Source organism: Chelon labrosus (assembly GCF_963514085.1).
Source record: "Chelon labrosus genome assembly, chromosome: 5".
NCBI lineage: Eukaryota > Metazoa > Chordata > Actinopteri > Mugiliformes > Mugilidae > Chelon > Chelon labrosus.
Window position 1 is genome coordinate 25,355,702 of NC_140341.1, and position 15,490 is coordinate 25,371,191.

At 41.7% G+C, this 15,490-nt stretch overlaps 1 protein-coding gene across 6 annotated transcripts in view; it reads right to left on the bottom strand.

The window, feature by feature from the left end:
• Positions 1 to 4,447: 4,447 nt before the first annotated feature.
• The window catches only part of hdac4 (histone deacetylase 4), a 126,116-nt gene continuing 115,073 nt past the window's right edge, over positions 4,448 to 15,490 (bottom strand). For all 6 annotated transcript variants that reach the window (XM_084545524.1, XM_084545525.1, XM_084545523.1 and 3 more), the window contains 3 exons: positions 11,141 to 11,225; positions 10,684 to 10,825; positions 4,448 to 10,069 (listed from right to left, as the gene is read on the bottom strand). In XM_084545524.1, the coding sequence (XP_084401650.1) occupies positions 10,030 to 10,069; positions 10,684 to 10,825; positions 11,141 to 11,225 (267 nt within the window). In that variant the 3' untranslated portion in view covers positions 4,448 to 10,029. The remainder of the gene's footprint in view (positions 10,070 to 10,683; positions 10,826 to 11,140; positions 11,226 to 15,490) is intronic.

The window sequence follows — 15,490 nt, forward strand, 5'->3', positions numbered from 1 at the left end:
AAGTCACTGACCCACAGGCTCAAATGGAACCAATTATATAACACAATTCTATGATTATCACATCCTCCAGAACACCATGTGACTCTAAAGCACAGTGACAGATAAGGTAATCTTCTCCATACCTGTTTAAGTGTCCTGAAGAGGATAGCTTGACCCCTCTCTCTTGTTAGAGTTGGTGTCACTGACCCCAAATATTATCTGTGTGAACACAAAGCCGCACTAAATGAGAAGGTGCTACCAACGTGTCTTCATCTTGATCTTTCTGCTCTACTTCTTGCATTTTTCATTCCATTTAAGCTCACTCTGCATCTCTTTTTTTTACATATATATTCATGTCACTCTCTCATCTCCAAACTGCGTACTATATGGCTCACTGGGGGGTTTCTCTCTGGAAGACGGCTGTGTGGAGCTGGACTGGAAGATACTGTTGTAAAAAAGCAGGCCTGCTCGGTTAACAGGGTCCTGCACAGCCTGACAGGGAGAGGTGGTTTTTCTCTTTTCGGAGCGACACACACAACACATCTGTGATGCCGTCCGGAAAAACACCTGTCACCTCTGATTTGTGACACACAGATAAACTCTCTTACATTTGATGCTGTTGCCACGTGTACAGTCTGATCTGTCATGTTATTTTTTTGTTTTTATCTCTCTCTGGATGGGATTAATGTTGTTGTAAATCCAGGGGACGCAATCACTCAGAGCCCTGGAAAGCAGAGAGAATGAATGTTTGCCCAGATGCTCTTGTTCATAACCTCTACGAGATCTGAAGAGTAATTTAGCCTCTCTCTCTGCGGACTGTCCAAACACAAACGTATCAAGCTCCTTTGATGCGTTTCAATAATATCTATGGATATTACAAGAATAGTTTTAGTTTAAGATGAGCGCTATTTGAGAGGTGATGCAAACCCAGCCTTCAGCTTGGCACTGTATCACTCTGTGCTTTTGTTGTACAGTATGTAACTTAGCTCCGAGCCTCAGAGCACATCTTCTCTTCTGGCATTGTCCATCGTCCATCTGGTCTCATCTCACACACTCTCTTTCTGACACATAGTCCTGTGGAAAATAACAGCAACACTCACACTGAATCCTTCCGTTCCTGGATAAATCAGTGTTCGTCAGCCATTCTGGCATATCTGCTTCCTACAGACTACAGCAAGAGTCACATGAATCATTACATTTCAACATCCAGAATTTTAAAAATAAATATATAAATCTAACTTGAGCCAAACAATAATATCGGCTTCAATGGCCGGTTCAGATGAGGGACACCTGGAAGATAACACAAATACATAAACAAAAAGCATGTAATCTTTTGTCTTTACAAATGTAGAATTAATTAAAGAATTAAATAAATAACAGTGGGACTAGTTTAGACTTATGAGGGGGATACACATAGTTTAAAAGTCTACTGTGTAAGTTTTAGGGGCAAACATTTTATATAATGTTTATAATTATGCTTTTATTGGTGTTTACTTACCTGCCTGAAATTTGCTTACTTTTGCATTTTCAGCAGCCACATAATTGCGGCTATATGCTTGGAAAGGGAGGGGCTTTTATCTGGTGGCAATCTGCTAACTCACCACTAGATGTCACTACATTCAACATACTGGCCCTTTAAGTTTTGACAGAGCATATTCAGTTGCAGGTCTTCTTACTAGTTCTCATCTTTCCATCTGCACCTTCTAACAACAATCGGGACAGATCCATCTCCATGATAACCAAGCAAACTTTATTTGTAGATGAAAATGATCTGACGCATTCATCAGAACACATGGAGTCATACATAGATCAGCCACAGCATTAAAACCACCAACTGGTGAAGTGACTGTCACTGAAGATCTTGTTGCTATGTAATGTTTTTCTTGGAAACCTGGGTCCTGGCATGAATGTGGAGTTTTTTTTTAGATGCACCACCACCTGAACATCGTCACAGACAAGCACAGCCCCATGGCAAAGGCAAGGGGATTTTCCTTGTATCCTGGCGCCATGTGTTCCCTTGATAAGTGACGCACATGCCCCGGCCAACCACATAACGTAAAAGAAAACATTATTCATCAGACTAGGCCACCTTCTTCCATTGCTCTGTGGTCAAATTCTGATGCTCAACGGAGAACAGGGGTGAGCATGGGCATTCTGACTTGCCTGTGGCTACACAGCCCCATATAAAGCACATCGGGATGCAGCGTGTGTCCTGACACCTTTCTGTCAGAATCAGCAGTCTGAGTTACAATATTCATTTGTTGGATTGGATCACATAGACCAGCCTTCACTCCCCCACACCAATCCTTTAGCCTTGGCCGCCCATTACCCTGTCCGCAGTTCACTGCTTTTCCTTCCTTACTGATCAGTACGGACAGCAGTTTTGGAGATTCCCCGACCCAATTGTCTCGACCAAAGCTTTCCACTTGCACATTTTTCCTGCTGCTAACACACCAACTTGGAGGACAAAGGGATCACTTGTTGCCTAATATATCCCATCCACTGACAGGTGCCACGATAACCAGATAATCAGAGTAATTACTTGACCAGTGATTATTACATAATGGTGATAAAGTTATGGCTGATCAGTGTGCTGTATATACATACAGTATAGAAATACAAAAATAAGAAGCTGAAGTAGTTTTTTTTTTTTTAAAAACTACAAATAGAAGATACTTTGTTTAGCTTGGGTTACCATTTAATGACATGTCCTCTCTCTACCAGAATAGCATAGCCTAAAGGGAAGTTCTAGAGCCAGTTATGTGACTGTGGAAAGCCAAGCAGTCATTGGTAGCATGTGCTCCCAGCCGTCAGTGAACTTTGTCTCGCTGCTTGTACTCTTGACACTTCAAGCTGACAGCGACTTAGCCTTGGTGTTATGTTTGCGTAGCCCTTTTGATGTCACTGCACACTGAAGAGCAGACTAAACACACACAGTAGCAAGACAAGCAAATGATGCACAGCTTTTCAAATACACAGCACATCAGAAGTCCCAACTGGACCGATGGAACATCCAATGGAAAAAACAGCAAGCGGCCACAGGCTCCTCGTGTACATTTCCATTGTTTCCAAAAATCATGTGCTTGGGATAAGGTGAGTGCGGGGAAAATGCAGAATTTGTTTGGATTTTAGACTTCTTCTTGTCATTTCCATCTCCAAGTCTTCGTCAACTTTATTTAACTGGGCCACATCTACAATTTCCCAACATGCCTGTGTGTGCTGATGATCCAAATTTGACTCTAATCACTCTTCTATAATTAGTTTTATTTGTCATCCGAGCAGCTGGCCAAAGCCTCATCGCCCATTTGGAGCCTTCACGAACCTGCAATTAAAAAGCGCGGTGATGAGCACAGCTGGGAGGATGAGGCCTTCTTTGCGCATACGGCGGCCGGGTAATAACAGAGCTAACTGATAACGACCGACGTTGCAAGAGGACGAGCAAGGCAAGAGAGCTGCCGCAGACCAGAATGTCACTGCGGGGAAACAAGACGGGAAAATAGAAAAGGGGGGGCTTTCCAAGATTTCATCTCTGACTGACATGTCAGTCCTTTGTTGTGGCAAAGAGACAGCCATCATGTGGGTTGGACATCAGGAGGGGGTAAAGTTCAACTAGCAGGGCTCCACCTATTCTCTGACCTGACCTGACTCAGAGGGCGCAGGGGTTGCTTGTCACTACATAGCAGAGATACTGTGAACCGAGGGTGAGACGGGCAGTCTGTGTGTCACAAATGCTGTTGTTAGAACATCCCTAGCCACAGAGGAACCATAAAAAAAGGGCACATTCCCTGCTTTACTGTCGTCCTTTCCCTTCTGGGCTCTTTCAGCATACGTAAATCGGTAAATATTGTCCCTCACGTCTGCATTTAACCTTATTCCCACAAGAAACCAAAGGTGTGATCTTTTTTCGTTTGCATTCTGCGCTGCATCGCGTCCCAAGCCTTCATCATTTACAGAGATGGTGACGGGACTACAAAGCCTGGAGGCAGTGGTATTATTTACTCTGTTACTCAGTAAATCCAGAGTTCGACTGAAAGCAGTGGAATGCATGTATGTTTATTTGTATGGAGGCAAGGTGGGATTGGTTTTATTTGCTTTTGGACTGTTGTCTTAGCGTTAGTTCCACCACCAACAGGGATTCACTTCTGTTTATTTGGACACTCGCTCAGACCTCTGACCTCCCCAAATGGGTGGTTAATCCCAGTCAAAGCTACTGTGGGGCCCTTGACGCCATTTTTTACCAATGATGCCTCCCTCTGGACTCAAAGAGGAACTCCACCAATTATAGACATATTAGTCCGTTCACAGGTCACACTACTTCCTAAAAATGTGAAAGAAAATGATATAAACTGTGACTCCAGAGGGAGCTGTAGTTCAGAGTGGTATAGCAGTATCGATTTGGGTTGAGGATTGTATGTTATTACATATAAAACACTCGAAGTGTGGAGTTTGAAAGAAGCGAGCTTACCAGACCCCTGGCGGCTGCTCCTCATCTGTGACTGAGAGCAGTGGCCACTGTTAGAGAACTTCTCGGAGAGTCCGCGGTCACGGTCAGTTGCAGGTGTGGACGCTGAAGCCTTGTATGCAGAATAAACTGTATGTGAAGTACTGTTACTTTGTAAAAACATGTACTGTACTAAATTACTCCTCAAGTTAAACTACAAAAGCTTGTACTGAAAAAAATATGCATTATTTGTACTGCTTTCTCTGCTTCTCACTGTGTACCACAACCTGTTAAGAAGTAGGAGTTTTCAAGCATGTTTATGTGTATTAAATGTAACACAACACACACACTTCACGCTCCCTTCCACTTCAGTGTGAACTTATTTGTCTGATGTACCGACCTCAGAGCGGCGTCCACAACCAGAGCCTGCTGTGTATATTTCAGTAGATGTTTCTGGTTACTACCCACCTCTGATCAGAAGCTTGGCAATGCTGCAGGACTGCAAAATAAGTGTGGTAGTATTTAAAGCAGCAGGACAGTCAGGCAGAAAGTACAGTGCATAAACAAAAGTTCACTGGATGAGGTTAAATCTTCTCTCTGTCATGCTTTACAGTAGTTTATATTGTGTATGAGTAGACAAGCACATCTCCAACATCTGCCTTTAGGCCAAACAGCAGGGGACATGTTTCCCCGCCAGTGCTTAATGTGCTTTTTCTTCTCAGTGAAAAGCAGTAACCAATATTACAGACATAAAAACCAGACACTGCAGTTTTTCCAAAACAATACTTTATATTGTAGATGTCAAAGACAACATGTTAGAGCAAAGGTTCCCGAGAAAAATGGACTATTTCTGTAACAATGGTGGAACAAGTCAAAAACATAAGTGATAAAAAAAAAAAAAGGAATATGTGTTTTATACATATGTAAACCTAAAACTGTTTTTGAACCACAGTGGTCATAGAGATAACTGGCTTATTTATTGGAATGGCGACCGTAGCAATGACCAGGCATCTGGATGGAGCCCTTTGATAAGTCCAGATGTGACAAGGAAACAAAACGTCTTCCTAAAAAAACCCACTGAAGTCACATCTCGCCCGGTGTTAAGAAAATGTCCATTCTGTTGTTGCATTTTACAAAGCGTCCCACTAAAACTATTGTTGTTTTTTCTACATAAATACAATAAAATCTATTGTCTGTGCTAGATACGTTTTTTTTTTCCTTTTTTTGTAAAATATTCAACTTCCAGGTTTGATGATTCCATATGCTACAGGTATAAACACAACATGGAACGCACCCAAACTCCTCCTCACTAGAAACAAAAAAGCAGTAAAAAGATAAGTCAGTTTGGATACAGTGAAAGTACTAATGTCCTTCAGTGCTCGATCCCTTGTTGTGCTGGTATGTGGCAGGGGACAGACAGACAGACAGACAGGTAGGCAGTACATGCAGACGTACAGATCATGCAGAGAGAGAAGAGGAATGGAGTGGAGTCAGACCAGACCACCTAAATAAACAGTTCTTCAACCTGTGAGGGTTTAAATAAAATAATAAAAAAAAAAGATCTGCCTCATAACAAATGGAAATTATAACAAAATGGAATGTGACGTTTTTTTTTTTCTCTCTTTTTGGTTACTGGACATTGTTTTAAGACAGTGAAGACAGACGGTCAGAGTAGCCAGACAGTGCTAGTTTTGGCTGCGTTTGAGAAACCAAAGCATTAAACAGCAGACAAGCCATGACCGGCTCTGCTGTGCAAAGGTTCTGGGAATGTTCTGGGCCGGGTTACTCAAAAGCATCTCTTCAAATGCCAAAGATGTCAGAGTATCCCAGGTGAGGTGATATTCAGGATAGCCCAACAAGATGCATTTTCTCATTGCAATTACAAATATAAGTATACAAATGTAACACAACAAATCGGTCAAAAGTCACAAAAGAGAAGACAAGGATGAGTCTGTGTAGGTGTCTAGTATAAATGAATGTACAGAAAAAGCTGAATAAAACTTAAGATCTGTTATAACGCCCTTCTGCAAATGCTTTGAGTTTAGGTATGTTTTAGGTAAAGCCTACTTTGTGGTAATTTACTGCAAACTTGAATCCACAGAAACTGACTTCTTGGAGGTGATTTAAGAGATATTATGTGATATTAAAGGTGCATTAGCAAAGAGACATAATCTGTCTGCTTTTGGAGGTCAGATACATTCAGTCAAATAGAGGAAATTTACTCTGAAGCCTTCAGTTCAGTCACACGACTATTTGCTCCTATTTTTCTCTCCCATTTCTTTAAGACATAGACAAATTGATGCCTGTACAGAAAAAGCCAGAACGGAATTTTGTCGTCCCCTAAGGATGAAAAGACGTGGGCTGCTGCAGGGATCAAACACCTGTGGTATTTTCTTTGGCTGTTTTTTACTACAAGAAAAAAGTCTTGCTAAACTGCAGGCCACCCTGAAAACTCAGAGGCATCACTTACATACCGCAGCTGATGAATGAGATTACCGATGCAGACCTGACAGATGGTAATTGAAATTAAATGTGGGGATATTTGGCCTGATAAGAGAATAACTGATGATCATGCAAGCTCATTTGCAAAGCCATCTCAGTGATTTAAAGCGGGGGAACAGAATGGCTGCATTCCAATTCAAATCCACCCTCCCCATTTTTCTTTCAGAGGAGATGCTACGGGATGAACTTGTAAACCTTTAAGAAGCCAAACACATGTGAAAGAACAGATCACATTGGTCATTTTTGAGAAGTGTAGTATTCAGAGTTTGAATTATAGTCTCATTTCTCGCTCTCTCTTTTTTTTTTTTCATAAATACTGAAACTTAATAGATGTCGGCCGAGATCAGATATCATCTACACACATAACATGAGAAAAGTATGGAATAGTACAAATATGTGCATGAATTATGTGAGGCTGAGCAGAGGGCAACTGCACACCTACTGTAACAGTGTTATGGTACCAATGGGATAAATAAAGCAAAAAAACTAGTCATCACTGTTGAAAGACAAAAAGACAGCCAATAAAACGCTGCTCAACCGGGACAACACATGGGGCTTTCAGTAACGCCCTAAAAGAGTCGACTGTACGCAAGACCCATGGAAAGTATCGTTTTGCAATACCAACTTCAAAAACAAGATCATAGTATTTCATTATGTATAGATATATATAATATACTCATTTCTTTTTATATATAAATCTACTATGAACAGACGGTAAATACACAATTGTCCATCATTATACAAAGTAGAAACATTTGCTTCCCAACCGTCCCGCTAAAAACCCTGAACCCAGAAAACGTATTCCACTAAAATCAGAGTCTGGACCCTCACCTGCTGTGAAGTAAGTCAGCTTTAAAATGTTACAGAGGAACAGAGAGGAGAGGAGAGGAGAGAGTGCAGGACGAGTACAAAACAACAGGATAACACATTTAAAAAAGTACAAAAATAAGTCACTAGAGTCCACTGAAAGGGCGACAAAGTGAGGAAATAGACTCAAATGTGAGGGGAAAAGTAGAAGTAGTCATTGACAAACGTGTGTGTGTGTGTGTGTGTGTGTGTGTGTGTGTGTGTGTGGCAGGAATACTCAGGAGATCAGTGTCCTATATACAGTAAACAACAGTAAACCCCCCAGCACTTCTGTTCACTGACAAAACACATAGAACATTGGAACAGCTTGTAGATGAAGTAAAGGTGGCTGAAGGTAGTCGCCCAGAGGGCCAAACACAAGTTGGAAGGATGGTTACAAACTGGAAGTCTGCGTGCTGGCCACAGCAGCTGGTACAGTCTGAGACTCCCCAGTTACTGAGACGGCTTCATCAGGCTTGTTTTCAAAATTAAAAGGACCTCATAGCTGTTCTGCAAAAGGATGTGGTGGGTGATTGGTGTGTTGCAGTCTGATTATTTGGCTTGGTCTCCGAATTCTTTTAGGATTCCGTTCCAAAATATTTAGAATCATTTAACGTAAGTACTACAACTAGTCTTTTTATATTCAGCTATGTAATCCTTTGATTCATAAGATTTGATACAGTATCTGTTCAATAAAACCCCAAACCCACGTAGGGTTAAAAAATCCAGGAGACACTGAGCTACATGTGCTACTTAAAGTCACTCAGTACATTCATCTGACCCACTGGCTGTATCAAAAGAAAATTACAATTTCAACTAAAAACAACTATTATGTGCACGTGTGTTGTAATATTATAAATTTATAAAGAGCAGCTTGTGCTTCACTGTGTATTAGCAGACAAACACCTGCTTCATAGCACCTGACATTTGGGCAGCAGATGTGTTTAACAAGAGGCTAAAGATGTTAAACCAGCTGTGAGAGCCTGTGGAGGCCCTGAGCACCCTTCTGGAAAATCCCAGGTGGTGTGGTCCTTGTTACCAAGGAGGCACATTAGCCTTAAAGAGAGGGCTGGTCCAACAAATTGGCCTTGATGAGTAATTCCTTTCAGTTCCTCAATAATCTGCAAAAAGTGAGACTATTCTAATGTAGAAAACGTCACTGCTAAGTGTATGTTATGTGTGTGGGGTTGTACAGAGAAGATGGTGTGTCATGCTTTGGCTTTGTTATTGTCTAACTACATACATACAGTATGAATAGGATTCTACTTTTCAGGACTCCTGCTCCTCTAGTAAAGTGCATGCTACTTAACTCTTCCCTCGATAAAGAAGAACTGATGCCTATATGATACACGATTATATGATAATACAAATCCCACTTTGAACTTCCTTTTAAACTGAGCCACCTCCAACTTGTGGCTGGGAACTACCTTCCAAGCTGAGATTGAAAATATTGTGAAAAATGCGAAGATGTCGGGGGAGACATTAGGTAAACATGCCAAGGTCCTTCAGTCTATGTGCCAACAACATGCAGGCAGTGGATGTCTTGCCAGTATTGAAATGTTCAAGGGGCTGGGGAGGAGAGGCCTCCCTCCCAAAAACCTGTTTTAAGGCTTGTTCAGTGGAGTTCAACAAAAAAAATCCACCAGGTCTGAAATAAAGGCACAAATGCACAGTCTACTACTGTCAGTCATTTAGGAAACCTGCTGACCTTTCCAATCTGTAATCTCCAACAACATTGGAAAAGTGTTCCTTTCATTGAGATATCTTGAAGAAGCAGGAATCCATCCTTAGTGCAGTCACAATCACAATAGCTCTGGTGGTCTCGATGAAAGTGAAAAGATGAAGCTAAAGCACAGAGAAAACAGAATAATATGAAAAGTAGACAACTGCAGATCGTCTGTGTGTTTTCCAACTGGCAATCAAAAAGTACAACTGTCTAGTGTTTTAAAAGCACTGGCACTCGGGGCTGTCGTTGCGGGACAGTTGAGTCAATCCTCTTAAATCCAATGTATTGAAGAGCAATGCAAGGCAACACACTGAGGCGGACTGCTTTGTGCACTGCTGATCAATGAACGCATTGCTTATTGTCAGTGGTCCGCTTCCTTTGAGTGCCACTTTTGTCAGCTCTGCTTGTCGTCTCCCATAATAAGACACCATTGATATGGCAGGGTGACACAGAGAATTTAGGCTTGAACTGACTGGATGAGGATGTGGTCAAAGATGAAGACTGGTCTGAGTGGTCAAAGGCAGGAGATGTTTCTTTACATAGGACCCTCCTCTTCCATTGGTTCCTCTTCAGCTCTGGGCAAAAACACAACATGATAACGTAAGTAGAAATAATGTTTGGTTACTGCCCATGCTAGTCTAGTTCAATTTGTAATATTCAAGATGCACACTTTATACATGATACAAAACGACCAAGAGTGGCCATTGGCGAGTTGCCATTTCAGTGGTGAACAAGCACTTATTTTGTCATCCATTTAAAATGAATTGGTGAGAGAAACATAAAATGATTTGTCGAAAAGTTGAAGCCGGCTTTGATTAGATGTATCAGTTTGCAGCTTCAAATCATTAGTTTCCATTGAAAATGACCATACATGTACGCTCCAGCATGTTTTACACACCAAACCCACTAAATATCATGCTTAGATCCTAGATAATACACATTTCTATATAACTGTATGTGTGATTTGAAACCAGAACAATGAATCTGCATACATACAGAGAGTTGATTAGGAAAATTGATACCACTCTGCTGGTAGTTGTACTTGAACATCTTTGGACAGAGCTAGCTGTTCACCTGTTTCCACTCTTTGTTAAATGGTTGCCAGTTAGGAACTGGTTGTTGCACTATTCCTTTAAATGTCTTCAGTGAGGTTAATCAGTCTCTAAAAGCAGCTACAAACACCACATACCTCTTTCCGATGTGCTTGTTGGCAACAGACAATGACGCCATGGCGGAAACTGTTTCAGCTTCCTCTGCGTCACGCTGGAGGGCTTCACTCAACGAACAACCCAGTGTGGAGGCGGAGCGCTGCAGTGAGCGCCAGTACTTACCTTAAAAAAAAATTACAGGGTAGATGTATTAATGGAACCGAGCGTGTATAGAGGCATAATATTTGTGGCATAGGTTTTGCATGTGCACGTAGATGCGTGGATAGTCTCTAGACAGACATTTTTTTAAGCAGCTGTTTCATTTACATACATAGCGTGTCATGTCTGAGTTTGTCACTTCATATCGCTGGCTTCCATTGGAAATGGATAAACACAGCATTAAGTAAGACCAAGTTTATATATTATTTATAATCATACTATGGAGAAAGAAATATATATGCCAACCCTTGGTGTGTGTAGGTGCAAATAATAACTCACCGTGAACTTCTATTACTTTCTCCATAGAGTGCACAGCATTGGCATTTGGTCTCTGTTGCAGTACCTCGTCAGGAATGGGGTCCAGCTGAAACAAACAGAAAATGATATCAAAAAAACATTTCCTGATTAAGGTTTTTTTAATAAACTTTGGGGTTATTTAAGACACTTGGCACTGGATATACTGTGAACATTAGCTAAACACATTAAATCTTTCAAGGATTTATTTTTTTCTTGTGGGTATGTCTAGATATGTAATTTTATGAATGTAACTGACAGGTGTTTAGAAGCATTGATCCAAATCCTCATTTGAACTAATGCGGTTCCCTTCTGGTTTTGAATGTGGATCACGGCCCACTGTGGAGTCGATCCAAGAGGTGGGGAACAAGTTGGAGCTGCTGACACAATAGAAAATAGGCCTGCAGATGCACATCTCCTCCCACTCATGGAGAGCTTTGCTATTCTTTGACACAAACTACAATGTGTGCTTTGTACTGTGTCCCACTCTAAGGACACATACTAGTGTGCACAGATGCATACACTTGGAAACTGCCTACACATAGAAACATACATGCATACAGTATATCCATGCGCACACACACACACACACCTCAGGGAGCATGGCTAATCTTGTAAAACTCTCCAAGCCACAATTCAGAGGAAGTTGGGCTACAATATTCCCCAAAGTGCCTTCCCTACCCGGAATGATTCAATTTCCCCCTTGGCTGACTGCACATACGACACTTTCTCATCCCATTTCGTCAAACAGGATCATTCTGCTCTACATTCCACCAAAGAAAACATGCATCCACTTTCTGCTCAGTCATAAAACCAAGAGAATAAAAGACCAACTGAGAAACATGTAAAAAGAGACATGGAGAGAAAGAAATAAAGGTTTGGCCTGAGATTTGGGAACAGAGTGCCAGAGAGGAGAGGAAAAAGTCATCGTCGGTTGGTCTTGCTTGGCCAAGGCTGGAAGTTTTCTTTTAATTAAAACAAATATTGTGTGGGAGGGGTCCACTGGGGCTGAGGGAAAAGGCAGTCTGGGGAGAGGGATACTTTAATCCTGCTATGGCACGACAGGCTACATCATGCACAGAATGGACAGAGGTGCACGCACACAGACACACATATGAATACTGTACAGTTTGTGCACCAATTACATCGGGTTATTTGCTGTTTGACTGACACCATCATCCAGAACAATTTAGGATTTTTAAAAGTAGCATTGGCTTAATGGCCTAATTTGCCTGAAGGACATGACAGGCAATCTGCACATATTTTTCCAGTGACTGCTCTTCTAACTCTTTGTATTTCAACAATCTGTACATGTAATCAGTCAAACACAAACTTTTTTTTTTCCCCACACTGCACCGCTTAAAATCAAGAGGTTACGCAGAAACTTTCTGCTGACAAAGAGGGGTTGGATGGCCCAAAAAGGAAGCATCTCACATGACTCACATAATTGCATGTAAGTTAATACTCATAAACTATGGCTCTCAGGAAGGTACCCGTCTGGCCATCATTAATATGAGTTTGATAATATATGGCATACCACTTGCCTTTATTTTATTCAGTACAACCCATGGCTTGTCAATAACCAACTGGACATACACACATGAACTGTCCATTCAATTCTGCTTACACTATGCTTTTTTCAGACCAGCGACAGTGTTAGATGCAGTCGCTCTGTTCAGGAAGATTGTGAGAGATCACAAGGAGACCACTGTAGAGGTCTTCTACAAAATAAAGCAAAGCCTCAGCAAAAGTTGCCGGAAGATGTAGGCTAATCAAATTAGCACACTACTGGTAGAGTACTTTCTCATGTAACTTGGACTAACCAAAGCTACACTCAGCCACAACTGGGACCTTCCCAGAATTGACAGCTACGGAGCCCGTTTACCTCAGAGGTTCAGACTGACACAGTGATGTATGAGCAAACTCACGTCAGGGGGCCTACCTTCACTACCCTACTCTAAAACAAGGTTGGACATGGCCTGGATGCTGCCTCCCTCGAGTCAACTGCTGTTGCTTTTAGAGGTGGAAATAAAGTAAAACGTGCATGTTTAAATGTCATACGCGAGTTTGTCATCTGAAATTGTTGTAACATTACTTCAACTGTGCTTACTTCTCCGAAAATCTAAGCTTGGGGATTTAAATAATCAATCTTACTTCTCCAACCTTCAGGCTATAACCACCGTCTACCAGACATACCCCAAGCCAGTCCAAGCCCAGCCCATACTAATCCAGCTTACCTCAGCTCCCTGTCAGAGCGAGGTCAGGGGTTCTCTGGGGTTTTTTCGGGGTTCACTTCAGAGCAGAGTTGGACAGGGCAAGCCTGTCATCTTGATTGACAGCTGGGCCTCACGCTTATAAACTTTAATGGCTCTTGTCAGGGTACTCCAGGGGCCCCAACCCGGCAGGTATGGCAACCGCACGTACGCGCACACACAGACACGCAAGTGCAATATATACAAGCACACGTTTGTCTAACACATCATCCATGGTGACATTTCTGTTTATTTGAGCTTGTGGTCCTGGCCTTGCCTCCTGTATGTCTGCATCTTGGTCAGATTGGTTGCAGTTTTTGAGAGGAAGGTGGAGAGAAATGTCCTTTCAAGATGGTTTGACTGATTTCTGAGGAAGTCTACAACTCAGTATGACAGAGTTGTCCAAAGCATAAGGTCCAAAACCAAGACACCACGGAAAGCCATGAGCAGAGAGTGAGGAATGTGCCCTGGTAAAAACATTCCTGAGGGAGGCTGAAACCAAAACAGTGGAAAGAAGAGGAATTCCACTTGTTCAGCAAAGGAAAAGTGCACAAGGCGTTCATTGTTTACTGTTGTCCATGTGTATATGCTGGCGGCCACTGAAACTAGTTGATTATGTTATGCTAACTGAACAAGGTAATGATGTGTATTGTGCAAAAACAGTGACCTTTTTCAGCAAAGGGTGTAGGTTTGCCTTGTAGTTGGGGGTGGTGGAGAATGGTAAGACCCAAAGGGGGACAGGTGAAGTCGAGCGTCTTACTGTAACTGGAGTGCAAACACACGGAATAACCTCACTGACAGCTGCTAACAATTAGCATATTAGTCAGTTGTTTATCAAATAATTGCTAACAACCGTGGTTCGAACTGAGCCAACATCTGTTTGCGAGCAATCATCAATTAGTCCCGAGTTCAGAGTTGACTAGTGTAGTCGCCAATGTATCATTCATGAGCTATTTAACTAGAGAGACTTCACGATTACAGATTACAGTGGTGGGGGTGAATAAAAGAGCCTGTAAAGTCCATTCAGCAATTTTCTTCCCCCTGGTTCCCAGCTAATTTGAGCTGCTTTCAAAGGAAACCTAATGCTCATTATAGCAAAGTTGGTCTTAAACTGCCAATAAAAGCACAGCTATATTTCTCAAATGAGTGAACAGTAAAAAACTGAATGTACAAGCTACACAGGAGGGGGAGAGGATATAAAGAACACCTTTAGGATGTTTTGGCTTCAAAGTGGAGGTTGCCAAAATCAGCCTTTTAGATTTAGATGCCAGACTTATTTAAATTGTTGTAACCATTAATATTGTTCTTTAACTGACAGTTGGAACAGAGCTGGGCTTTGCTATATTATATCAATTCTAAATTAATCTTCAAAACTCCCATATTAATGCAGCTTGGGGACGTATCTGTCAGCAAAATTGACAAAACAAAAAGCAAGGCTTACTGGTACAGAGTATAGACAATCCATATATTGTGATCTAGGCTACAGTAGATACAGTTATGGCAGGGTTTCTGTTATGGTGATGTATTGGGTTCAGGACACTTCCAGACAATACAAACCCTCAGGTGGTTTGAAGCAACATAAATAAAACACAGCTGACCAGCTAATCCAGCTGTGCTCTTATGCCTAGGTCCACTCCGCCAAAACACACACACAGACAGACATGCACAAAGTAAAATATATTCTACCGAGAAAAAAAAACCTCACTCAGTGGACACACTCTAAGAAGTCAAAAAGTGCTCTGGCTGTTGGCCAACTGTTGCCCTGATGAACTTGTTTTTTTTCCTCAGACTGATGAGGCCTACCTTTCCCCTTTAGGCTGGAAATTCACGGTCTTAAGACTTCTTTCTTGAGATGTGCTATGTGATGCCATTATCAGACTCTGACAATAAATGAAACTAATGAAACTAAACAAGAAAACATGCCTTTATTCTTTCCCTCTAGATCAGTTCCCCACTGGCGTTTTCCAGCCACATTCTTTGACCATTACGCTGCTGCTGAGATTATGATAAAAACACTTACTTCCTGCTTTTTTGATCTGATCAGAGACATTTTAGCCTCCTTTTTTCTGTGCTATCAGCTATC